The sequence below is a fragment of the Temnothorax nylanderi genome, unplaced genomic scaffold (genome assembly GCF_030848795.1).
Source record: "Temnothorax nylanderi isolate EJ_2023f unplaced genomic scaffold, tnyl_v1.0 TNYL_tig1132_pilon, whole genome shotgun sequence".
Classification (NCBI taxonomy): Eukaryota; Metazoa; Arthropoda; class Insecta; order Hymenoptera; family Formicidae; genus Temnothorax; species Temnothorax nylanderi.
The window spans coordinates 10527-36702 of NW_027250194.1; the positions used below are offsets into that span (position 1 = coordinate 10527).

Here is a 26176-nt window from a genome sequence, read left to right on the forward strand (position 1 = left end):
AATCGTTACGTAAAAAGTATTTCTTGTGTATGTGATGTGTATGTGAATCACTAATCAGGAAGAAAGTGAAACATCCATCGTGTTTGTAATTTTCTATAAGTAAAACATTTCCGTCTACAAGATATTTATTTGTTTTCAACCGACTGGGTATGCCGGTAGGCCTCGCTTCGTCGTTTCAGTTTCGAGTTTCAAGACGCTGTTTTTTTCCAAACACGTAGCGAAGGTAGCCCACACATGGAAGGAGCCGTGTACGTGAGCGCTTCGAGCGCACACGTACATGGCTCCTTCCATGTGTGCACTAGTCGAGCTCAGTTGTGCAGCGACCAGCAGCGACGGAAAATCGCGCCTCGCGCCTCGCAAGATTCGCGATCATGTCGCGCCGACCATATACTCGGAAAGGTAAGCGTATGTACAATATAAGTCGTATTTCTTATATAAAATGTAAGATATACATATATACATACATTTACATAATATTAAAAGTAATAATTTTCTTTTTTTTATAGCAAAAAGCGAAGGTGCTGATGCGACGGCAACGGTATCATCGCCGTCGCCGTCAATATCAGTAAACGTGCCGACGGCGACGGCGACGAACCCATCGGCAACAACATCGGCAGGAATGCCGTCGGCGACAACGTCGGCAGGGATGCCGACAGCGACGGCGATGATCCCGCCAGCGTCAACAGCGGTAGGGATGCCGACAGCGACGGCGATGATCCCGCCAGCGTCAACATCGGCAGGAGTGCCGTCGGCGACAACGTCGGCAGGGATAGCGACGGCGATGATCTCGCCAGCGTCAACAGCGGTAGGGATGCCGACAGCGACGGCGATGATCCCGCCAGCGTCAACAGCGGTAGGAATGCCGACAGCGGCGGTGATTCCGTCAGCGTCAACCTCGGCGGGAATGCTATCAACGTCAACGGTTGCATTACGCAAGGTAAGAGCCTGTTCACACGAGGCGTTTTTGCCGCGCGAATGTTGCACGATTTCCGCCACGCGTCAATGTTCGCATGAAGCCCGGTCTACATAGGCCGCAATTCGCAAAACGCAAGACACACGCACAGTCTACATGTCAATGTAACCTCTATACACAAAGGATATGCGTATCGTAGACACTCGTCCGCTTCGCATACGTGCGTATGCACGCGTTGTCGCACCTCGCCTTGCAATAGCGCGATTCGTGCAAACGTCGGCAGCAATCGCGCGGCAAAAATGCCTCGTGTGAACAGGATGTAAGTGGTATTCGTTCGCCGGGTTGTCCGCGCGCCCGTTTGTCCGTTTGATCGCCCGTTCATCCGGTCGCCTGTCTTTCTGTTCATTCGCCGAGTTATCCGCGCGCCCGTTTGCCCGTTCGATCGTCCGTTCATCCGGTCGCCTGTCTTTCCGTTCATTCGCCGAGTTATCCGCGCGCCCGTTTGCCCGTTCGATCGCCCGTTCATCCGGTCGCTTGTCTATCCGTTTATTCGCCGTTATCCGCGCGCCCGTTTGCCCGTTCGATCGCCCGTTCATCCGGTCGCCTGTCTTTCTGTTCATTCGCCGAGTTATCCGCGCGCCCGTTTGCCCGTTCGATTGTCTGTTCATCCGGTCGCCTGTCTTTCCGTTTATTCGCCGAGTTATCCACGCGCTTGGTTGCCCGTTCGATCGCCCGTTTATCCAGTCATTTATTTGCATGTTCGTCCATTTGTTCTTAGATTTGTTCACAGGTTCGTTCGTTTGCTCACGCATACCCTTATACATATAAATATAAAATATACGCACATGTACGCATGCACGTACGCGTACATTTGTATTTATATATATAAATACAAATGAAACGACTATTTCATTTGTCGTACGACAAATTTTTCAAGCATGTTGATTAATTGTAAGATAGAAAAGTTCTCGAGCCTGTTATGTAGAAATTTTTTACTTTGTAGCTAAGCTTAAAAAATTTGTTTTACGACAAATGAAATATTACTCTAAAATTATATTTTTCAGTATTTGAATCAAGCGGTGCGTCGGGCGGTCCAGAAGAAAGAGCGGAGAGAGCGAAACATGGCGAGGTACGATGCGCAGCCAGTCTATACTCCGTCGGCGTACCTGTCGCGCGCACCTGCAGTCTACACACCACCGCCGCTAGTAGCGTATGCACCGCCACCGCCACCGCCACCGCCTCAACCAACGTATGCACCGCCGCAACTAGCGTATACACTGCTGCAATTAGCGTATACACCGCCGCAACCAGCGTACGCACCGCCGCACAGTGGTCTATTTCCCGAAAAAGGTGAACTTTATTCAAAATTGGGACTTGCACGTATGAAGTTTAAACTTGAGGGTAATAATGTCCTATATAACCTTTGTGATTTGAGGTACTAACTGGGTTGCATAACTTTAAGGAAAAGATTACAGAAACTGAAAATAGCCAAAATTTGTATTTGTCTTTTAACATTATTTTTTAAAAAAGAATATAAAGATCAGAATACCATTGAGTAGTACAGCGTTTTTCGACAATAAAAAACATTAATTATTCACCCCTTCCACTTTTCATCGCGTTCACGCTGCAAGTAGCGTAGGCATTCGTTTTCTAAAGTTGTCGTCCCTATTATGTTTGGAAGGACGTTCCAGGATTTTATGCAAAAGGTCTAGTTGTATTCAGTAAGGCTAAAACTAACAATCTATACTTAATTTAGCTGCGGATAGGTGCGGATGTACTCGTGAACTCCTTTATAAGTTCAGCGATCTTCCAATAAATACAACGTTTTACGCGTTTAGTGTAGTCCGCGTGTTCAATAATATTTTCGTCAAAATCTTTTAAGGAGACGTTGTTTTTTTTTTACCAAAAACAACATTTATCGTAAATAATTAGCCAAATTTTACTTAAGAAAAGGTATACGTCAATAGTAAGCGTGGGTCTTTGATGTCCGTACGAGATTTGACTTGCTCGGCATTTGTTGATATGGTGCGTTTTCCAAACAAGTGACACAAGTCGACACAAACATTGCTCTATCTTTCTTTTTCGGCAATGAGTAACAGACAAAACTACACGTTTGTCACTTGTGGGGCGCCAGACAGGCGCGATTGTCGGTTCTCAAGTTGCGCGCAGATATTGTTTTATCTCGGACGCCCTATATTGTCAGGTTATAGATATTAACGGAGGGTTAATATCTATAACATGGCCAATTATAAAGTGACGCGGCAAATGCTGCATAATCTAATGATGAATGTGAAATATGAAAAAAGTGATGGTATAGAAACTGTGAAAAAAAATTGTGTATTGGACTATTTACATACATTATTCAATACAAATGGTGATAAGAAAGCTGGAGCTGCATTGGTTACATATGTAAGAGAGAATTTCTTCTCGCCTTACTTCAAAAAGTGGAAAGAAGTTAATCGTAGGCGAGATGTGTTTGAAAAGAAGTTAGCAAAATGGTTGCATGTAGAATTGGAGTTTCCCGATATTGTTCTTCGTTGTTTGCCTGGTTCGTCAACTTTAGAAGCTGATAATATAAGTAAGTTGTTTATACCAGATAACTTTAATTATGGCTGGATGTACATTCTTTTCTATTCGTAAAAAAACGGATATTCGTACATAAAAAGATCAACTGCTATTTACTACAATAATTGCAATCTTCTAGAAAAAAACGGTCGTCCTGAAGTAAGCTTTGACTTATGTACTACACCGGTGAAAAGACGGAAATCGAAAGCTCTGAGAGATGCGACCTCAACTGATATGTTGGTATTTTCAACAACGATGAAATTGAGAGAAGAAGGACACTATGCGTCTGCCCAATTGTTAACTGAAGCGACAACACCAACCCGAAGCAAAGGGAAACAGATACTGGAAAAATGGAAGAAGTCATCGGCATCGAAGCCATGTACTGCCATGTCACCCCAGAGGGCAATTTCGTTAATAATAAGTGAAAACTTAACAAAAAAACAGTATTTGACTTTGCGGCGTACTGCGCGGGAACATGGCCATGACTTATACCCGAGTTACAATAGTATTCTGGCTGCAAAAAATTCTTTATATCCCACGAATGTATCTATTACGGAGAGCAAATGCGAAGTATGTTTGATTTTGAAGTACGAACGTATATTTTTTACCTACACTTGATTACAAATTTAAGACTTATATTTAACATTTTCAACAGGTACCATTGCAGGATTTGGTAGACAAAACCTGTGAAAGTATCGTTGACAGTTTGCCACCATTATCAGAAGTTAAAGAAGGCCTCACGTTGACCTGCAAATTAGGATTCGATGGGAGTAGTGGGCACTCGCAATACAAGCAGCGGACATCGAAGAATATTTCTTTTGAGAGCGTTTTTATCACTTCCATTGTACCGATACAGCTGATGGATAGCTCGAACACTGCTATATGGAAAAATCCTAGACCTTCTTCAACCCGATTTTGTAGGCCGATAAGAGTACAGTGGTTGCACGAAACAGATGAAGTTTCGAAGGCGGAAGAAGCGTACCTCAATCAACAAATTGACCAGTTGAAGCCATATGAATCAAAAATCGGTCAAATCAATTTTTCTATGCATTTAACCATGGTAGATGGAAAGGTATGGTAGATAAATATATAGATTACGAAGATAAAACACTGACTTATTAACATAATTGTGTATTTTAGGTATGCAATGCTTTAAGTAATTCATCCGCAATGTGTTGCTACATATGTGGTGCCACGCCTAAAGAGATGAATTTTATTCTGTCTCTTCGGAGTCGATCTGTTAACACCGCAAAATTCCGATTTGGTTTATCGGTACTACATGCACATATTAGATTTTTCGAATGCCTGCTTCATATTGCGTACCGCCTTGATGTAAAAACTTGGAAGGTAAGTCGAGTGGTTGGTACAATAATTTATTGTAGTTGGTAGCAACATACTAGTTGTGCAGTGCATTCTAAAGCTATATTTATGATTATTTTTGCAGGTATCAAAAACAATAAAGCCTTTAGTGAATGAAAGAAAGAAAAAATTGCAGGACGCATTCCGAGAGAAGATGGGGCTCCTCGTCGACATACCAAAGCCAGGCTTCGGCACCAGCAACGATGGAAATACCGCCAGACGTTTTTTTAAAAATCCTAAATTGTCTGCCGAAATATCTGGTAAATATCATAACTAAAGTACAGTTAATTATTTTAAATATGATCTCATAATCTGTAATATGGTTGGAACATAATAACTCAGTTTATTATTTTGTACATTATATTTTTAGGTATCGATGAAAATCTGATTAGGCGTTTCGGCGTTATTCTTAAAGCCATGAGTGCTGGATTGCCAATAAACGTAAAAACTTTCGAAGTATATTGCCTGGATACTGCAGAAACGTACGTAAAGTTATACAATTGGTACTACATGCCTGCATCCGTCCACAAGATTTTGATTCACGGACCTGCTGTTATTCAAAACTTTATGGTGCCGATTGGACAGCTGAGTGAAGAGGCAGCCGAATCGAAAAATAAAGAATTTAAATTTTTTCGGGAGTATTTTACAAGGAAGAGCTCCCGAGAAAATACAAATGCGGACCTATTTAATAGACTCCTTCTGAGTTCCGATCCGCTTTTAAGCACAATATCTTATAAAAACTTGCCAAAAGAAAATAAGTCACAAATAGATCCAGAGATAAACAATCTATTACTCATAGAAGAAAATCAGGCTGAAGGTAGTTGTTACTGTACATCTATGTATATTTGACCTCGCACTTACGATTACAAGGACAATAATAAACTCATTATTATATTACAGATCGGGCTCAACAAGAAGGAGAAGATGATGATGACGATTGCGATTACGAAGAGGAGGAAGAGGAGGAGGAGCAAGAAGAAGAAGATAATGATAATGATGAAAGAAATGTCAAATAAATAAATAAATGTACCATAAAAACCAGATTTTCAATATAATTGTAATTGACATACTTGCTAATAACATATAGTTTTTTAAGTCATGACCCCTGTGGCACTTTTTGGTACAGGGTTAGCGCCATAACAACCTCAAAATTGGATTCAGCGACTCGAAAAACCCATTTGTTTATGTAATTGAAGTTGAAATGAGCTAATTCATAATTTTCAACGTTCTGACCCCCTGTGGCACATTTTGGTTAGGGTATGGAGCCAAAAAAACCTTAAAAATGGATTTGCCATGTTTGAAAACTTAAGAAACACTCGATTTCATATGTCTAATGGTTACTGTGAATAAAGTTCACCTTTTTCGGGAAATAGACCACTGTGCGCCGCCGCTGCAACCAGCGTACGCACCGCCGCCGCTGCAACCAGCGTACGCACCGCCGCCGCTGCAACCAGCGTACGCACCGCCGCCGCTGCAACCAGCGTACACCCCGCTTGCATACAAGCCGCCTGCGTACATGCCGCCAGCAGCGTACACGCAGGCAGCGTACACGGCGCCAGCGCACACTGCGCCAGCGCACACGGCGCCAGCGTACACGGCGCCTAGTCCAGTCGCTAGGTCGATTGAGTATAATTTTCGAGGTTGATGGCTTAAGTTGATGTTTTTTTATGTTTTTTGGGTCGTAGAACAAGAATCTGTAAATAGTTTTTTCGTAAGTCGATGCAATAAAAAGTTATTAACAATTTATTTGTTTAAATTGCCCTAGCGATCAAATTATACATCCTATAAAAAAATGAACTGGAGAAAATTTGTTCCTCTTTTCACGACGAACAAAATGGCGTTTTAATTTTTCCAAAATCTTGATTATTGACGGAAATATGTCAATTTTTTAGGTAATTACTGCCTCCGCGTCGCGGCGTAGCCTAGGCGTGCGCGCTCGCGCTCAATTGTATCGTTAAAACAATTGAAACTCTGAACTTGCAAAAACACGCCTACGCGCGTGGAAGTCCAGTATACCTCGCGTATGGCTGCTGATCGTAGTATAGGTTAATATTTTGTTCTGTATTTTTGTGTGAAAATGTTAAAAAAAGACCTTAAGCGTCGAAAACCAATTACCAGTACAAACTCGCATACAACTCGTCTTGATACACTTGGTCAAGACTCTTTGTGTATTATTTGTGGCAAAGATCGCGTGGGTCAGTCCCGAAAAAAGTGTCGATTACAAAACGAAATAAAAGCCGAAAATCTTTTTCACATCTCATGCCAACTGCGTGATGAAGTATTTGGCCGTATTTCTCATTTGTCCGCAGTAAAAGATATCCTTACTACTGGTATTTATTATCATGATAGCCCGTGCATGCAAAATTACGAAAAGCAATATAAACGTACACATCAAAATACAATACAGGCCCAATGCGAAAATTCTGACGACTCGGATGTAGAACTCACGAATGCCCCTGTGAGGCCAGAAGCATGTATTGAAAATGTTCTTAACTACAACGACCTCAATATTCGTTTAGAATCTAAAGAAGCTGTCACACTTAGTGAAGTTCGAGATCAAATCAATCAGCGGATGGGGCCTGAATTTTCTGTGACCAATGCAGATGTAAAAAAACATCTCTTAACAAAATTCGGAAATCAAATCCGGTTTTGTACTCCCACCGACAAATCTAAACCAACATTTTTCTTCCACGCAAGTATTACTATCGAAGATCTTGCGCCATTTTATTTCATGCGAAATATTTACACAGAATGCGGTAAAAAGCTACGAGATATATTATTAAAAGTCGACTTTGGTATGGAAGATAAATTTTGTGATAACAAGGAATTAGAGCGATCATGGAACGATATGACAATTCCTGATGAGATGTTAAACCTTTTTTCTGGGTTATTCAAATTTGCAGTAGACGATTTTTTAATTTCAGATACGTCTGATGATTTAGAGATTGACGAGAATGAAAACCAATCGATGAGCGACAAAAAATTGTCGAAAAAAAAATTGTAAAAATTAAAAGTTTATTTCAAACTATTTATTATATTTTACACAATGGGTTAAAAGAAACACCCTTGCATGCCATGACTGGGCTATCTGTACACTCAATGACTAAAAGTCGTTCTCTAGTTAAAACCTTGAATCGAACAGGCATGAGTATTTCATATGATCAAGTTCAGCGGCATCGCACTCAATTGGCGTTATTTACAGTAGAAAAAAGTGCATCTAATGTACCTATTCCAGCTCACTTTGACATAAACAAATTTACTACGGCAGCTTTTGACAACTTTGATCACGAAGAAGTGACAAATTCTGGACTACATGGTGCACATGATACCGTCTCCGTGCTGTTTCAAAACAAATCTTTGGTGGTGCCGTTGAAGCCAAAAATCTCTTAAATGAACATTGATCGAAACAGTCGCAAACTAGAAGCTGAACTCCCATGCCAACAGCAGAAGGAATTTCAAAAACCAAAAGCTGGAACAGCCATTTTTATACCGGTAAATGCACCAATATCGGCACATTTGACTGAGCCGGATGAATATAATAAAATAAGATCCGATGATCTTATCTGGTCGTTATGCCGAATGAAAGTGACGGAAACTATGGATCACGTGCTGGATAAAAATGAATTTCAAGCAATACCTGGCTGGTCAGCTTACAATTCAATTTTAGTTCACGATCCACGTCCAAAACAAGTAGTGGGGTTTCTACCAATTTTTCCCCACCCTGTTACTGAATTTGCGACAGTTTATACAAGTTTGGGAAATTTTAATAATGTTCTGGCGCAGTTAAATCAACAATCGTTACCAGTTTTTTGTGACGAAGGTGTTTATCACATTGCTAAACAAATTCAGTTGTTGCGACCAAGAGAGTTTCCTAATCTTGTTTTAATGCTTGGAAACTTTCATTTAATTAAAGTTCTATTGGCTTGTATAGGAAAATATCTAAAAGAAAGTGGTGCTGAAAATGTTTTCGTCGAAACTAAAGCCTATGGAGTAAATACTGCCGAGCAGGTAATGGCAGGATCAAATTATGCCCGATCAATGAAAGCATTTATTATGCTTGGAGAGGTGATACGTCGACTTCAGCTCGACGCATTTTTGAACCAAAGTCACAATCGCTCATATGATGATGAGATTCTATCAATAACCGTAATCCAGGACACATGGAAGGAGTATGAATTTTCTGAAACTCGAGTTCTTTTTGACGACTTGAAAAATAAAATAGGATCTTTTGTCAACAATTTTTCAGAGTTTATTGAAGCAAGAAGTGAGGAATCAGAGATGTTCAAGTACTGGAGTAATGTAGAAAAACTAATCCAGCTAATGCAAGACTTAGTTCGAGCTGATCGCTGCGGTGATTGGAATCTGCATGTCGACACAGTGAGAAAAGTCCAGTCGCTTTTTCACATTTTTGATCGTACAAACTATGCTCGATGGTGTTCTGTATATCTTAATGATATGTTACTGCTGCCTCAAACACATCCTGATGTATATAATGAATTTTTATCTGGACGATTTACTGTTAAACAGTCAGATTCATCATTTACATCTGTTGCGACTGACCAAGCACTGGAACAGACTATTAATCGATCACAACGTAGTTCGTCAGGTATCATTGGATCGACGCGGAGAAAAGAATTCGTCGCTGCATGGGATCTCGTTTATCATAAGATGCTTGCAATCACAAATTTATACCGTCGTATCACTGGCATTCACAGTGATAACTATGAGCTACAGGTGCATCATGAATTGTCGCCTGGAAGCGTAAACCAAACCGAAGAGTTTGTTGATAAATTTATCAAATATTTTCAAAAGCACTGTAATCCTTTTGCTCCTGGGTCTCAGCCCCTGAGAAATCTGATAACGCAAGAGCTCGTTTTGTCAAAAAGCACCAAAGATATCCTTAACGTATTTAATAAAGGCTGTGAACTATACAAAAAATTTTGTTCAGAGAGATTCGAGGAAAAGTCGACTCCTATTTCGGCTCCCATACCTAAGGCGAAACTTCCATCATTTAATAATCATGCCAAAGAAATACCAAAGAAAACTACCAAAGCAGTGATAAAAGATAATAAAGCATCCCAACGATTCATTGATTTGGCAAAAGAACGTGGTTTTAACATGGAACATCTGCTATCATACGAGCTAGGGGAATGTAGTTATGTTTTTAATCATGACGGGAGTCTTCGTAAAGAAAAATCTAAGTCAATATTAATTGATGAATTGCTGAAAGTACTGGATAAATAAGAATCAATGGAAAGACCTCAAAATTTACACGAGTTCTCTGTAATGGTCGATGTAATGTTACATTGTCGCAAAATCCGATGGAAAGACTTGCATACCTTTCAAGACTTTGCAAATGCTTTCTGCAATTTAATTGCGTCAATTACGGGCAGAACGGCACAAAGAATTGATTTTATATTTGATTCTTACTTTGAATTATCACCAAAAGAAGGAGAGCGTTTACGAAGAGGTGCTTGTGAAGGAATAGCTTTGCACGAAATTGTATCAGATACACCAATGCCTGTCCAAGAGAAAAAATTTTGGTCTTACACAAATAACAAGGTACTTCTCCAAAAATATATTCGGTCCTTTATTCTCGAAAAAGGACAAGAAATTTGGCATGGTGTTGAATTGATATGTAGTGCTACTGATCAGCAGCATTGTGAATCTAATGGTTCTCGATTATCTTCAACTCTTTTAATGTTACAAAATGCCACCATTGAGGAAGCTGATGTTCGCATCATGTTGCATATTGCACATGCTTTAAAAGAAAATCAAACAAACGTGCTAATACTGTCCTCTGACACCGACATTGCTGTACTGGCTCTTTATTTTTATCACAACTATCAGAACAGTGGCTTGAAGGTAATTAAGTTATTTTTTTATTATTATTATTTGTTCAGATTCTATTTTTGTTTTATTTTATAGCAATTAGTGATGACTTTAGGAGCAGGAGCAACAAGAAAATATGCACCAATTCACTCGATTGCGGCTCTCAAAGGCTTTGAATTTTGCAGCACACTTCCTGCTTTGCACCACCTAACTGGCTCTGATTATACGAGCAAGATAGGAAAAGGCAAACGTTTTGCAATAAACAGTAATCCAACGACTTATCTGAGGAAATTCGCTTGTGGTAATTAAAAGTTTTTTATTCATATTTTATACGATAAATTTTAGACGTATGCAAATTTTTTATTCTGTTTTAGGAACAACAGAAAAGGAAATATTGGAATCCGTCAAAAAAGCAGAAGAGTATCTTGTGCAAGTTTGCTACAAAAATAACCCATCGAAAACTTTTGATGAATTACGTCTTTGGGCGTATTACCACAGCAAAAATTTTTCGATTTCTGAGTTGCCACCTACAAGTAATTCCATTCATCTCCACATTCTGCGTGTCTTTTATGTTACGTACAACCAAATTACTTGTCTTGAAGAGAACCGAGAAAATCTTGATCCATGTAAATTCGGTTTTTATGAAGAAAACGGTGGTTTACACCCTAAATCAGTTGCCTGCCTATTTCCACCTGTGAATGAATTGACTCCAGGGTGCACATGCAAGAAGTGCGCTCGTACAACTTGCGGTTGCTTCTCTACTGATCAGCCGTGTATATCTTTTTGTTCATGTCAAGCGACAAATGAATGTCAAAACCCCTTGAACTAATAAAAAATTATCTAAGCAATAAACATTCAGTGTAAAAAAATCAGCCTATATGTAAATTTTTTCCTAACTCAGTTGCTTTGTGAATAAGCGATTCATTATCGAATTCAGTTTTAAATTTAGTGTTATCCCAAATAATAAAAATAAATAAACTTTAAACAAATTCGGACTTAAAAAATAAAAGGAGCAAAAAAAAATAAATTAAATTAAAATTAAAGGAGCAAAACTCATGCGGTACAATTGAGCGCGATCGCGCACGCCTAGGGTACGCCGCGACGCGTAGGCAGTAATTACCTAAAAATTGACATATTTCCGTCAATAATCAAGATTTTGGAAAAATTAAAACGCCATTTTGTTCGTCGTGAAAAGAGAAACAAATTTTCTCCAGTTCATTTTTTTATAGGATGTATAGTTTGATCGCTAGGGCAATTTAAACAAATAAATTGTTAATAACTTTTTATTGCATCGACTTACGAAAAAACTATTTACAGATTCTTGTTCTACGACCCAAAAAACATAAAAAAACATCAACTTAAGCCATCAACCTCGAATATTATACTCAATCGACCTAGCGACTGGACTAGCCAGGGTACACTCCGTCAGCGTACACGCTGCCAGCGTACACATCGCCGGAATACCCGACACTCCCGGCAGAACATACGCCATATGTGGCGGAAGTGTACCACCCCTACATGTAAAGTTGCGCGTCCTTATAGTATGCTCTGAGATAGAGAGAGAGAGAGGAGAGAGAGAGAGAGAGAGAGAGAGAGAGAGAGAGAGAGAGAGAGAGAGAGAGAGAGAGAGAGAGAGAGAGAGAGAGAGAGAGAGAGAGAGAGAGAGAGAGAGGGAGGAGAGGGAGAGAACTCTCTCCCTTGCCTCTTTCTCCCGCGCTTTAGCGACTGGTCATCCATTTTACGCTGGCATCCGCATTGGTCGACTTTGTGGCTTCGACAGCCCCTCTAGTAGCAATTATTGAGTCACTGAAATGTGTCAATATCAACGACATCTCCGATCCATATTTTGAGAGTCGATCCGATTAATATTTATATAAATAAAGTCCGTTATGCTCAGTTTATTGACGTGCTCCGGTGTTTGGATGCTTCGGGCGTATCCATATGTGAGATCAAGAAAGAGGGCGATCGCATCTTTGACAGTCCACTCGTCAATTTTAATCACGCTTGAATGAGACGGAATAACATATATATGCTTGTATATGAAGGAGAGATGTCAGAAAATATGGATATGTACCATTTCAAGTTAATCTTTTTCTCTTTTTTTCCTCTCTTTTTTCTCTGTGTATACAGATACTTTATTATATAATAAAACATTAGTATAAGCGTTAATAATATAATACTAAACGTAATTCTTTCTAATTATACAGAAACAATTAAAACAATTAAGTTTAACATTATTTTATATTACAATGAACAATGGATAAATATCTCACTAATACTATCTTATCACTAACTACAACGAGACTTTGTGTTACACTGCCAGTATGTTCAGCAGCTAATAATTCCACTGCTGTTTGTTTTGCGAAACTTATAAGTCTGATATCGTTTAGTATTCCATATTACCCGACTCTATTCTGTATTTCTCTATTATTTTATCAAAATATCTATAAGTGAAGTATTTTTATTTTTTATACTTTTAGAGCTATTCTGAAGCGTTGAAAACAGCAACTTGTTACAAAGAAAGGAACGTAGCAGATCACAAAACTAACTGCTTTATTTCACTTTGTGTTCAATATGCACTAAGTGCCAGATAACTTCTTGCGTTTTGAACGTTTCGGTCTTCGTGGGAGTGTATTTTATATATGCACAAAATATTGAACGTATTACGTATAAGTATAATCTCTTTTTATATATAATGCAGTATTAATGTATAATTAACATTGTTAATATTATATAGCAATACTATGAAATATAAATTAACAAATTGTTTTATTAATATTTATATCTTTGACCTGTGTTTTTTCATATTTATTAATACGTACACAAAATATCTGCTGATATATGAAAATAATGATTATTGCAATGATAATGAGAAATTAATTATAAAATAAAGCTGTGTTTTCAATTTTAGATAATTTTAAAATATATTTATACGCGTGAAAGTAAATTCTCAAAAACAGCGATTACATGACGGGGCAGTCTTTACACATCGTAGATATATATGTATAAAGACGGCCCTGAGTCGCTGTTTTTTCTTATTTAGGAGAATTTACTGCTAGTGTAGGCCACGTTATAGTACAACCTTTCTTCCCAGTGACTACCTTTTCGACAAATTTTGTTTACTAGCAGTAATATAGTAGCAGTAATTACCGACATTTTTAATTAGAAGGAATCTTTGAATTGGCTTTACAGAATTGCAAAATTTTTGTACAGAGAAGTACGTACGAAAATCTATTTCCCGATACACAATTTTATATCAGAAACAAAACAAAATTAAAAATTTGGGCACATACAACTATAACCTGAAGACAATATTTGCTTAAACAAAAATACTGCAGTTTATATGTACAAAATGATACACAAGGGAAGTAGCGACAACATTTACGAACAATTTCGTGTAAATAAAACTAAGATTGAATGCCTAGAAAAAAAGATTTTCACTAACGCAGCTTTACGCAAAGGCATATGCAGAGAGTATGCACATGGAGAGAGAAAGAGAGAGAGAGAGAGAGAGAGAGAGAGAGAGAGAGAGAGAGAGAGAGAGAGAGAGAGAGAGAGAGAGAGAGAGAGAGAGAGAGAGAGAAATGAATGGGTGCGTGCATGTAAATTACATATACATATGGAAGAGAAAGAAAGATTTGCGCACATACAGCTGTCACCTAGGGTGCGTTCCGTTTCTCGCATAATGCGCGCATGAACATAGTAAACGTTACGTATACTATAGATAAATGCGCGCATATGCACGTTACGGAACGCGGCCCTGATAACACTATTTGCTTGAACAAAAATACTGCAGTGTGTGCAAAATGATACACAAGGGAAGTAGCGACAACATTTACAAACAATTTCGTGTAAATAAAACTAAGATTGAATGCCTAGAAAAAAAGATTTTTACTAAGGCAGCTTTATGCAAAGGCACATGCAGGTTGACAGAATGAGAGATATCTATCCTTGTCTGTACGATATGTCTGTTCTTGTCAGCGATTGCAGCGCCATCTCTTACAAGATCCGGCAACTACTTTTACCCTCAATACAGCTCATTCTGTCAATCTGCATGTGCCTTTGCATCAATAAAGCTGCGTTAGTACAAATCTTTTTTTCTAGGCATTCAATCTTAGTTTTATTTACACGAAATTGTTTGTAAATGTTGTCGCTACTTCCCTTGGGTATCATTTTGTATATATAAACTGCAGTATTTTTGTTTAAGCAAATATTGTTGTCAGGTGACAGCTGTATGTGCCCAAAATTTTCGTTTCTGATATGAAATCGTGTATCGGGAAATAGATTTTTGTGTGTACTTTAATTCTAGACCAAAAACTTGCAATTCTGTAAAGCCAATTCAAAGAATTCCACTAAACTGCAAATGTCGGTAACTACTGCCACTATAGGATCCCCTTAAGGTCCAATACCGTAGATTTATTAATCATCTGTCGTAAAGTCTTAAAGTTGGGATGACCCATCCTCTCGTGCCATTTTATCAGGGAACAATCAGTCACATTTGCTTTAGCTGCCTGATTTGCTTCATGAGGTACCACCGTCTGAAAGTTTAAAGCATAGAGACCCCTTTGCTATATATCGATCCACTTACCAATAAGCGATTATTCTTCAAATATTTGACTGTTTTTCCACCATGTTCAAATACGACCGTCATTCCCTTCTTCGTCGATTTATTGACGGACAGAAGGTTCTTTTGAATCCCCGGAATGTACAGTACTCCTTCAAGAGTATGCGTGACACTGCTCCCACTGGGTCCAGGCACTCTGACAATGACGTCACCTCTTCCAGCTGCATACAGTACGTGTCCGCTTCCAACTCGTACGGGATAGCTATTTCCTTCGAACAGCTCCATGGTTTGAAACCAGTTTCTTCTGAATGTCAGAATGTGCTCAGTGGCTCCAGAGTCCGAAAACCTGATGTCGTCCTCCTGCGCACTCAAGCATGTTTTCCTCAACTATGAATATCTCGGATTTCTCGCATTGCTCATGACCTTGTTTTGAAGTAGAAGCCCGGCTTGATTTGTTTCCTTCCGCCACAAAGGAATGCCCTCGTTTGTTTTGATTCTGACTCTGCCCTTGACTTGGCTGTTTTTTCTTGAAACAGTCTCGCGCCCAATGATCTGGCTTGAGGCAAAAGTTACACTTGCCTTTCTTTTTGTTGTCATTTTGTTGAGCGTTAGTCGTGTTAGCGTTCTTCCTTAATTTTCCTCTGGAATAAAAGGCTTCATCAGCTGTCTCTTGAGTTATCATATTCAGCAGCGATTCTTCATTTACGAGATGATCCGTTAACTTCTCCACGGTTTGTTCTGCCCTTGGCACAGCGTACCACGCCGTACAAACATTATCATAGTTGGAGGGCAAGCTGCTTAGAATTTTTGATATGACAACTAATTCCTTTTGTTCCATATTCATATCCTTGAGTCTTTGAGCTAAAGAAACGATCTGCGCCACGTGGTCGGCTACCTTGACGTTTTCATCCATTTTGCAATTAATGAACTGCTCCAACAGAGTCTGAACAGACTGGTCGCTTTTCTCGGCATGGACCGCCTGCAGCCGCGCCCATATTTTGGCCGCCGTATTACAGTCACTGAGGTACTTTAATTGCTCAAGCTCTAAGCCTCTCATAAGAAAAGCTTGCGCTTCGACGTCCTTTTCATCCCATGCAGCCTGGTCTGCTGCATTCACTGGACGCGCTAGAATCCCGAGAATATATGGTCTCAACTTGTTCTCTGCCATGTAGATCTCCATCTGACGCTTCCACAGCTGATAATTCTCACCGTTGAAAAGATGAATGTGGAATGACTTCGTCTCCGGCATCTCGGTGTTCACCTCCTCCTGCACTGGGTCACCTGTATGAAGATGTGCTACAGAGTGTTCAATGGGCTGAGTTTGGCGAGTCACAGTACTGTCGAGGCCAATCCCTGATTCGTCTACGGTCTCTTCGTCTTCTCGCTCAGTGTCCGAATAATTATTTCGTGTATCTGGCACTCCTAGGTTCATAACCTTTTGTTGGATAAGTTTATTGCTAAATCACGGCACTCCTAGGTATGGATTGATATCGTGCTTTATTACAATTACAACTCTCGTTAAGAGAGAACGAACAAAGAAAAGAGACAGCGAGCGCGCTGTAGAATATAACACGTGGAACTTGCAAGAGCGGAAGTACGACCTTACTCGAGACACGCTTGAAAAGGCAGTGAGTGCTTACGTGAGATAGATAGATGATTGCGCGATACTACGGAAACGCGGGCCTACAGGTGAGGAGTCATAAACGCCGCGATCTATCGACAGTTTTCCGCGATCTATTGTTCTCGACACATTTCGACATATCTCGTCCAAACGGTCCTATTTTTCGTCGCAATACTCAATAACATTTTAATTCTTTTTTGCTGAACAATTAAATCTTCTGCGTCGTCCTCGGCCTCCTCGCGGTTTAGTCTGCGTTGCAACCTCTCTTCTTGTAACCTCCGGCTCCGTCTGCGTCGATGTTGCACGATCCTCCGCTTGACTCGTCTGCGTCGAAGAATCCTGTCTCTCCACCAGATTCGTCTGTGTACCCTTGATGGTTCTCCTAATAGGAGACAGCGGAAGCGGAGAGATGAGTGGAGGAAGAACCCACGGGTTTGGTGGAGTAGTCCCTCCGGAATCCGACGTCGACGTCCCTACTTCGAAGGGTCGTTTCCTTCTCGGCGGTGTGGATGCCACGTGAGTTGGGCGGCTTGCGCCGAGGATTGGCGAAGAGCGACTGGCGCCAGGAGTCGGAGAGCGACTGGCGCTGAGAGACGGCAAGGACCGAAAGGTCGAGCGACTTGCGCCGAGAGTCGACGAGGAGCGGCTTGCGCCTGGAGTCAGCGGAGTGCCGGAGTCTGGGCGAACGGCGCCGGGAGCAGGGCGCCTTGCGCCGGCAAACGATGGCTTGGAGCCGTGAGCCAAGCGTCCTGCGCCGGAAGCTGGGCGGCTAGCGCCTGGAGGGGACGTCTGATCGCCTACCTCGGGGCGACTAGCGCCTGGGGCTGCGGCTGGCGCAACCTTTTTCCTCTTGACAGCGAAGATCTGGTCAAGAGGAAGAGGGCGAGTCTTGCGCCTCTTGGTGATTCCTTCCTCGTCGAGACGAGGAGGATTTTTGTTATCAAAAAGACGAGGCGTATTGATCCTTTATATGTAACGCAAGGACAATTCGCCGAATCGCCGAAATTCTTCGAATTCGGTCGCCTTTATATTCACATCGTGGTTGAATCTGAAATACGAGTTTCGACATCTATCTATGGGTGACTTTTTGCAAAACTCGGTTGCTAGGAAACACGAAGTCCTGTCAAACAAATCGGAGTAACTGCGGCTTGACAGAATGTATCAATCGTTTTAACCTGTTGTCACGTACTGTCTGTTGTTCGTCCGTTTTTTGGTCAATGCATTTAAGCAATTTACCAGGGATTTGGACAAGTCGTGTGAGGGTTATTATTATTATTATTATTATTATTATTATTATTATTATTATTATTCGGGACCGAAAAGATATCTGAGTTTATAAGTTTCGTAACGAGGATCACTTTCGTCTATCTGATTGTAATTAGGATAATCAATGTCGAAGTCGACAGGAATAGGTTTAAATGGAGGTGCGTTTTCTAGTCGTTGCAATTCCTGGAGGAGGGGGAGAGAGGATCTCGATTAGAAGTAACAGCTTGTTTGATCTAGAACTTAATTCGTTTGATTTGAACTCGTCTACCTCCCTTTTTTGTCATCCAGCCCGCGTTCTCGAAAATGAATTTTAAGCTCGCCATACTCTTCGTCAGCGCTCAAAGCCAATTTGCCACACTTTTCGTCAGCGTAAAGGCCAAATTCACTTTCGGGAATTAATAACGATTGTTGCGATTTTTAAGAATCAACCCCGTAATCGCCACGCCTTTCGGCAGCGAAAGTACCAGTTCGCCACACTCTTCGTCAGCGCCCAGGACAGATCGCCACGCTCTTTGTCAGCGAAAACTACGAGTCGAATCTCAGAAGTGATTGATTAAGAATTTTAATGCGAGATGAGATTCCAGATCTCAAGCTTATTCTCTTTTTCAAACTTATCTTACCTTTATTCTTAAGATCTTAGTACAAACTGAGTTGTGCGTGAAGCGCGGTCTTAAAGTATAAAAGTACAGGGATTAAGTTCCAGAATCGAGCGCGAATGCTCGGACTTGAACGTACAGTCGAATGTCGAAAGTGACTGTCAGGAATTGAATAAGAGTTAGAAAAATGATTTAAGTCGAGTAACAGAGTCGGAGTCTAAAACTAAGGAACTAACTAAGCCGAAGCCAAAAACGATGTGCGTCGAAATTGAAGTACTAGGGCCGAAGCCCAAAAACTGTGTGTCGCTCCGCGGCGTTTTCCGCCCTTTTTATACCCGAAATGGCCAGAACCCCCCGCGCGAGATTCTCACTACTTCCTACTCGTCTTAAGTGGGAAGGTTTTCTAGAAGCTTCTAGAAGCGTAGTTTTGGGCCCCATCTGGGTCTCAGCTTGTCAACGGGCGTCCGATAACCGTAGGATAAACTAAACATTTACATTGACCTGAGCGTTCGCTCGGAATTCCGAGCTAACGTGCGTCGTCTAAGCGTTCAAAATTTTTAACGTGTCGTCCGAAATTTTAGTATAAAATTTCCGTACGTAACACTGTCATCGCGTCGTACCATGTACCGTACTCTCCGCGACTTCCTGGTGGCTGACGACGGCTGCCACAGTTACAAATAAAATGTTAGTGAAATATTTCTGCACCATTTCCGAATATTTCAATATTTTAGCAACATTTCAATTAAAGCAGCCAATTCTAAAGCAAAAAATTTTAAAGTGCTTATTTTAAAATTATTGAACGCATTACGATAAAATGTTTATGAAATTATCTCACCTAAAGATTTATTTGTAGTTTTAGTACATTTCAAAACAGACTGAAAGTTTGCTGGTTTTAATAGCAATGTATCATGAGAAACTCTTTTGACTTTTTTACTTTTTTTTAATTTATTGTGTATTTTCACTAGCCCTTTAGGGGCCACACATCGATCCCGTTGGAGTATAATGTTATAATTTATAAGATAGTCTTAAAAGACGTCCCCGATAAAAGTTTTTTTAGTTTTTTAGTTTTTTTAAGTTTTTTTAGTTTTTTAAGTTTTTTTCGACTTACGACGTCGTATATAGCTCTATCTAGGATGGATCGATAATACTATACCGACGGAATGACCATTTTACCAACAGAGGAAATTTGGGAAGAGCTCAAAGTGAATGTACATAATTATGTACACAGGCCCCTAAAGGGCTAGTAACAATTTACTTTTGTTAAATCACTGCGAGCTAAACAGAGAAGTAAAAGTGGCTCGGAGACATTGCAGTGGCCAAAAAGACCCCGATTTTTACGGTATAAACAATCAAATTAGAATTGTTATATATACTTACCCTTTGACATTAAAATTTTATCAACGTTTATTTCATCCCAGTCACTTTCTGGCTCCTGCACGTTATAAATTGCTGCATTAACCTCATTTATATTTTCGTATGAAGGCCATTTAAATTTTTCGTTATTTTCCGAAAACCAACCAATTGGTACAATGCGAAAATCGCCTATAGATATCTTACAAATGTTGTACTTTAACATATTGTATACAGAAAAAATTTATTAATTTGATTTGATACAGGATCAAGTATATATGTGGGACGTACGTTCGAGTCACGATCGCGTACACAATAACTAATGCCAATAATGGAGAATAAAGACCGATAACGATATATCATTATAATGATATCTGTAGAACGAGACCGCTTGGCTCAAGGAACTGCGCGGATCACTTCCCCCTGCGGCCGCCGCTCTCGACACATACAGAAACGACCGAAAGAGACGATTGAGTCACCGATCACGCGCACTACTGATGCTCGCACGAGCTTGCTAATTTTAATGAATTTTGTATGTACAGTCGGCTACTAAAAAAAAAGGTTGCAACACATGAAATTGGCCGCGTATTGGACCTCTTCTTCTTCCTTGGATAATGGCTCCTAATAAGGTCCAATACGCGGCCAATTTCATGTGTTGCAACCTTTTTTTTTAGTAGTCGACTGTACATACAAAATTCACTAAAACAATCACCTATAGCGTAAACTATATGAAATCTGATAAATGCGATGCACTAAAACTTCCTGCGGGAAACGTAGACTTAATTTAAATGATATATTGATAATATAATTTATTTTCCAAAATAATAAAAGGATTCAATGTAGAAAATTACATTAAGTGCACTATTTAATAAAATAGCAATATTTTGAAGCAATTAACGACCATTAATTTTTAAGCTACAGCATATAACTTTAGAGAGGCTTTAGTTTGAAGATGATAGAATGTTTTTCTAAAGTGGCGTTTGATATATTTACTTACAAAACAAAATTATAAGCCGCGGATGGTTAAAAAATGGTTAAATTCATAAAATCATTTTATATTTGCTATAGACAATCTTATGCCAAAGATTGCATTAATTACATATATTTACATTTTTGTTTCATGTGTTGTACCTCAAACTTGATGGCCAGGTACTTTAATAAGGTAACTAAAAGAGATTTAGCAGTGAAAATTAGTGAAAAATGCAGTTTTTTACCACTTTTTCGAAAAAAATTTAATGTTTAGAGGCTTTAAGCGACCTCTAAATATTAAGTTACAGCGCCTGCTCTTTAAGGGTCTTTATTTGAGAGTTCGTAGAACGAATTTAAGGGGTGAGACTTAAAATTAAATTTTTGACCCAAAAAAAATATATATATATATTGCCACCCTAATATATATATATATATATATATATATATATGGGACGATCCACGTCACTTTTACCCCCCATCTGTCCAAAATTGGTATGGACGGATTTTAATTACCAAGGGCGGAAAAAGTTTGTCTTGAAAAGAGCTTTCGAAAGGCGTGTGGCATATATGCGCAATTCAACATGGCGTCATAGTTATGGCTGCTTAAAGGGATAAATTCAAAATTTCAGATCCAACATGGGCAGATAAAACGGTGAAAAGTAACTAAATTCATGTGAAACTCAGTATTTGGGAAATTTTGGGGTCGCTGATTACGAATCTGAACGTAAAATTGTGAAATTCAAAATGGCGGATCCAATATTGCGGATGCAAATATGAGAAACGGACGAAAATTCCAGTAAATGATCTGAAAACTCTTACTGGAAGGTTTTTTGGGTCGCTGATCACGAATTTGTAGCTAATTTGTTAAAAAACAACAGACAAACCGTGTTAATTGAAATTCTACTCTTAGCGTTACCCAAATTACTTTTAGTCCATCCAGCATTTCCTCAAGCTCTTTTTCATAACACTTCTTGTTATTAAGGCTCCTGGTCCCTAAGCCGAGAATTCTGCATTGACGGTGGCGACGTACCGTCGCGGCAGAAATAAGAACTCTCTCCAATGGAGAATTCTGTCTTTTGTGACATGTTGACAACCTATTTTGCGTTGCGTTATATTTCTTTATTATTCGCTCTGTACTTGTGCTATAACGTTTAACGTATTCGTGAAACTCGTGAAATATAACGTATGGTAAGATTTGCAAGAAATACATATGCGGAAGGAACGTTCTCCACTCCTTTCGATAGTCGTCAAATGGCTTGTTTTCCAGGGGAACTCACGAAAATAAAGCACCCCGAAGCGTGAAAGGCCAGGGGAACTCACGAAAATAAAGCACCCCGAAGCGTGAGAGGCAAGGGAAACTCACGAAAATAAAGCACTCCAAAGGAGATGAATTTCTACCACGTCCACGCCGTCATCTCTGGGTAACTTTTTATTTTGATATATAAAAGTTAGCAAGTTAACATTTTCCGGTGATAAGCAACTTCTCTTACACGTAACAATGTTGCCAGCTGTCGAAAATGTCCTCTCTGATGCAGCTGATGTAGCTGGTATGCTTAAGTATTTCCTAGCTAGTTTGAAAATTACTGGAAACTTATCACAATGAGTTCTCCACCATAGCAATGAATCCAAATTGTGTCCAATTTGTGATTCAGATACATACAAATCAAACTGAGATTGTGCATTGTTAATGGAATTTGACTGGAATAAAAAATCTAATGCCGTTTCTTTGGTTATTTCGTTAGAATCAACATCCATAGGTTCATCATCGTGAATTAAACTTTTGACGTGCTCGATAATATCCCGCCTCATTATTTCAACATCTAAAGATTTATACCTAGGATCTAGAAAACTAGAAATTTGCGCAGCTGAAATGGGTTTCGGTCCTTCATCAGCATCAATAACAAAATCGACTTCAAGTTCAAACCTTGATTTCAGTGACGAACAGGCTGTGATTTTGAATTGTCTTACGTTTTGACTATCACTTGGCAAAATAAGCATATGCTTCGTTATAATACTATTAATAATGGGCCTTACGCTAGACAATGTTGGTATCTCTTCGCTGCAAAATATTGTGGTGGCTATTTGAAATGGTTTTAAAATTGTGACCAATGTGAAATTATATTAAAAACCGTATGAGACGGATAACCGTACCCGTAAAAACCGCAAAACCGGTTTTAAACCGTCGTAACCGTTGTTAACCGATTAATCGGTTAACCGTTTAACCGTAAAATTTGAGAGCCCTATTAAGAATATTAAATGCGTCAAACTCTTTTTCTCCGAATTGAAACGTCGTGTTTGCTTTCGTCAGATCATGAAGGGGTTTGGCAATAGACGCAAAGTGTTCTATAAATTTTCTGAAATAGGAACAAAGTCCAATAAAACTACGAACGTCCCGTATACTTGTAGGAATCGGAAACTTCTCGACGGCCTCAATACCCCTCCGCGTTGGCTTTACACCCCGCTCCGAAATCATATACCCCAGGTATTCTATTTCAGTCTGAAGAAAATAGCATTTGTCGATTCGTAACTCCAACAGGTTTTCTGAAAAAATCTTAAATACTTTTCTCAGGATCTCTAAGTGCTGTTCAATAGTCTCAGTCGCTATTAACATATCGTCCATGTAGATTGCTATACATAAGCAATAACACTGACTAAGTACTGATGAAATTCTATATATAAAGCGCTGGAACTTCGGTGGTCCCGTTTTTAACCCAAAAGGCATTCTTACCCATTCGAACTGACCTAATGGAGTAACAAATGACGTGTATTTAATTGATTCTTCCTCAACCGGAATATGGTGGAAGCCGTATTTCAGATCCAGTACTGTAAAGTATTTCTTATTCCTCGCGATTACTAATTGATCCTCGATGAGAGGAAGAGGGAAATTATCTCGCGCTAAAACTTTATTAAGGAATCTGTAATCCACACACATACACAATTGTCCGTTTTTTTCTGTACTAAAACTATAGGCGATGTGAATTCAGAGTCACTATGTCGTATATACCCTTTCTCTAATAACTCATTTAGAATCACCCTAAGTTTTTCTATTCTATCATAAGAAAGTCTGCGCGGAGTACAATAAAACGGCTGCGGATTATTCGATCGTAATTTCAACTTATCTTTTATTTTTGGCTCAGAAGGCCTCGGATATTCTACGTATAATTCCCAAAAAATTTGTTTTAGCTCCACTTTCGTTTCGTAAGGTATTTCAGGGTTTATCTGTAACTCATCAACCGAATCATCTAAGACTTCGATGGCATTAATATTATTTTCTCGCCAAGCATTTCCGTCCATCGGCAACGTTAATTTAATACCGAATTTATGCAGTACATCTCTACCTAACAAAGCTGGTGTCACTGACGTATCTTCTGGCGCAACATAAATTCTAATATTCTCTTTAGCAATATCATCAATAGAAACCGTCATATAAACTTGACCTAAAAACTCTAATGGCACCTTTTTACACCCGCAGTATTCGCGATTTGATGCATCTAATGGAAGAAGTCCTTGTTTATCTATAAACCGTTCCTTAACAAAACTAATTGGGCTACCTGTATCGAGAAGCGTATCCAAGCACAATACTCGCCGTAAACTAGAGTCTTTTATCTCATATGTCACAATCTTTCTATGCTCGACATTGGTTTCTTCCTCCGGGTTTTCGTACACGTTGGCGACCGGTGACTTCTCCTTCGCTTCCTTCGATTTCTTACTCGGACAATTCTTCGCCAAGTGCTTCGTATTGCCACAATTGTAGCAAGATCCAGGTTCTCTCTTCGGTTTTGGACAGTCTTTCGAAATGTGCCCTAATTTGTTACAATTGTAACATTTCATAAATCGTTCACTGATCTCTTCTTTCCCGGCTGTCTTCTGTACCTTGACTTCAGATTTCGTCTTTTCTACCGACTTGTCTGCACTTGATTTCTCCCCTTGTGGCAAGTCCTTTTTAACACGATGCGAAAGGGATATTTTGCGGAACCCGTTCAGGAAATCTTTCACTGATTCAAAGTTTTGCATGCGCGCCTGATTCCGTAACGTTTGATCAGGTATTCCTTCCGTTAAGTAGTCCAGTAAGTCATCTTCTTCAATTGGCACTAAATTACCCAAAATAAGTTTTTCGTGATAGTAATTATTGAACGATTCATTCGGCTGCCACACTCTCGATTCGAACTTCTTAAGACGATCCACTTTACTTGGTCTTTGGTCGAATCCGTCTTTCATCGCCGAAAGCAATGCATCCAACGTCATCTCTGTATACTCCGATTTTGAGCGAAACCATCGATCCGCTTTTCCCTTAAGTTTGGAGCTGATAATTATCTTCATAATAGCGTCGTCGACCGAAAAAAGCCTCTTAACCAATCGGACTTGCTTCTCCCAATCTTCAAAATAGCGATTTGTTCCATCGAATTCGCCAAGCAAATCTCCTATACCTTTGACATCCGCACGCAGTTGTGGCGGCGCTGGTGCCTCCGCTTGCTGTACGTCACTCATTCGCCTCGCCATCATTGCCTTGGTTGCTGGAGATATCCTCGATTCTCTGGATTTGCTGCGATTGCCAACTCGAGCTCTCGTCGAGCTAACTCCGTTTCCAGTTGTGCTACGTCTCGTTCTCGTCTCATAACTCCCAACTCTTGACGTAACAATTCCGCTCTGTCACGTTCCAGTTGAAGTTGAGCATCTCTTCGTTCTTCTTCTTCACCCGTAAGGTCATCCACGCTCATCCAATTCCCGTCAGGATCCGCTTCCATCAACCGTTTTATTAAGTCAGGCCTTCACTCCTGCAGTCTACAGGTTACGTTCTCTCAGTTTTTCTTTAAGTTGAGACGTCATAAACCGACTCGCTGCCTCCATCGTATTTGGCAAATACCGTTTCTATTTTCCGTAAATTACTTCGTAACCACCGTAATTGTCAATCGCGTACTCATAAAGATCGAACACCGTCAACGTAACCTAAAGTATCAGCTGTCACAACAACTGTCTCACACCGCAGAGTTACCGATCTCTCACTCCTCTGGCCAAGGTGCTTCCGATATTACCGACCCGTGACTTATCACCGGAAAAGCTCTGCAGATATGTCGCGCTGCACGAAAGTTCTCGAACGACGTCTTCGTTCTCGCACACACGCACTCAAAATGGCGGACAAT

At 39.9% G+C, this 26176-nt stretch overlaps 4 protein-coding genes across 4 annotated transcripts; 1 reads left to right on the forward strand and 3 right to left on the reverse strand.

The window, feature by feature from the left end:
- Window positions 1–2693: 2693 nt before the first annotated feature.
- LOC139786738 (uncharacterized) lies at window positions 2694–5878 on the forward strand. Its single transcript, XM_071725861.1, has 5 exons — window positions 2694–4550; window positions 4619–4825; window positions 4923–5097; window positions 5208–5654; window positions 5738–5878. Exons 1-5 carry the CDS (start codon window positions 4338–4340, stop codon window positions 5851–5853), a joined length of 1158 nt encoding a protein of 385 aa, XP_071581962.1. The 5' UTR covers window positions 2694–4337; the 3' UTR covers window positions 5854–5878.
- A 9173-nt stretch (window positions 5879–15051) lies between these two features.
- On the reverse strand, window positions 15052–15518 carry LOC139786735 (uncharacterized). Its single transcript, XM_071725858.1, has 2 exons — window positions 15258–15518; window positions 15052–15207 (listed from the first exon to the last, which is right to left on the reverse strand). Exons 1-2 carry the CDS (start codon window positions 15516–15518, stop codon window positions 15052–15054), a joined length of 417 nt encoding a protein of 138 aa, XP_071581959.1.
- A 4016-nt stretch (window positions 15519–19534) lies between these two features.
- LOC139786736 (uncharacterized) lies at window positions 19535–20473 on the reverse strand. The gene is made up of 2 exons (XM_071725859.1): window positions 20094–20473; window positions 19535–19683 (listed from the first exon to the last, which is right to left on the reverse strand). The coding sequence occupies exons 1-2, from the start codon at window positions 20290–20292 to the stop codon at window positions 19535–19537; spliced, it is 348 nt and encodes a 115-aa protein (XP_071581960.1). The 5' UTR covers window positions 20293–20473.
- Window positions 20474–23609: 3136 nt separating this feature from the next.
- On the reverse strand, window positions 23610–25535 carry LOC139786737 (uncharacterized). The gene is made up of 3 exons (XM_071725860.1): window positions 24040–25535; window positions 23764–23950; window positions 23610–23636 (listed from the first exon to the last, which is right to left on the reverse strand). Exons 1-3 carry the CDS (start codon window positions 25533–25535, stop codon window positions 23610–23612), a joined length of 1710 nt encoding a protein of 569 aa, XP_071581961.1.
- Between the last annotated feature and the right edge of the window lie 641 nt (window positions 25536–26176).

What these genes read in the sequence shown, in the direction of transcription:
- LOC139786736 (XM_071725859.1), bottom strand. Translation starts at nt 20,292, where the DNA reads ATGTTAAAGTACAACATTTGTAAGATATCTATAGGCGATTTTCGCATT. An exon ending in TAAAATTTTAATGTCAAAGG is followed by an intron (nt 19,684 to 20,093) that starts GTAAGTATATAT and finishes TGGCCCCTAAAG; the next exon opens with GGCTAGTGAAAATACACAAT.
- LOC139786738 (XM_071725861.1), top strand. Translation starts at nt 4,338, where the DNA reads ATGGATAGCTCGAACACTGCTATATGGAAAAATCCTAGACCTTCTTCA. An exon ending in TTGATGTAAAAACTTGGAAG is followed by an intron (nt 4,826 to 4,922) that starts GTAAGTCGAGTG and finishes TTATTTTTGCAG; the next exon opens with GTATCAAAAACAATAAAGCC. An exon ending in ATTGTCTGCCGAAATATCTG is followed by an intron (nt 5,098 to 5,207) that starts GTAAATATCATA and finishes TTATATTTTTAG; the next exon opens with GTATCGATGAAAATCTGATT.
- LOC139786735 (XM_071725858.1), bottom strand. Translation starts at nt 15,518, where the DNA reads ATGGAGCTGTTCGAAGGAAATAGCTATCCCGTACGAGTTGGAAGCGGA. An exon ending in TGAAGAATAATCGCTTATTG is followed by an intron (nt 15,208 to 15,257) that starts GTAAGTGGATCG and finishes TTAAACTTTCAG; the next exon opens with ACGGTGGTACCTCATGAAGC.
- LOC139786737 (XM_071725860.1), bottom strand. Translation starts at nt 25,535, where the DNA reads ATGGCGAGGCGAATGAGTGACGTACAGCAAGCGGAGGCACCAGCGCCG. An exon ending in AATGAGTTATTAGAGAAAGG is followed by an intron (nt 23,951 to 24,039) that starts GTATATACGACA and finishes TGTGGATTACAG; the next exon opens with ATTCCTTAATAAAGTTTTAG. An exon ending in CATTAGGTCAGTTCGAATGG is followed by an intron (nt 23,637 to 23,763) that starts GTAAGAATGCCT and finishes ATATGTTAATAG; the next exon opens with CGACTGAGACTATTGAACAG.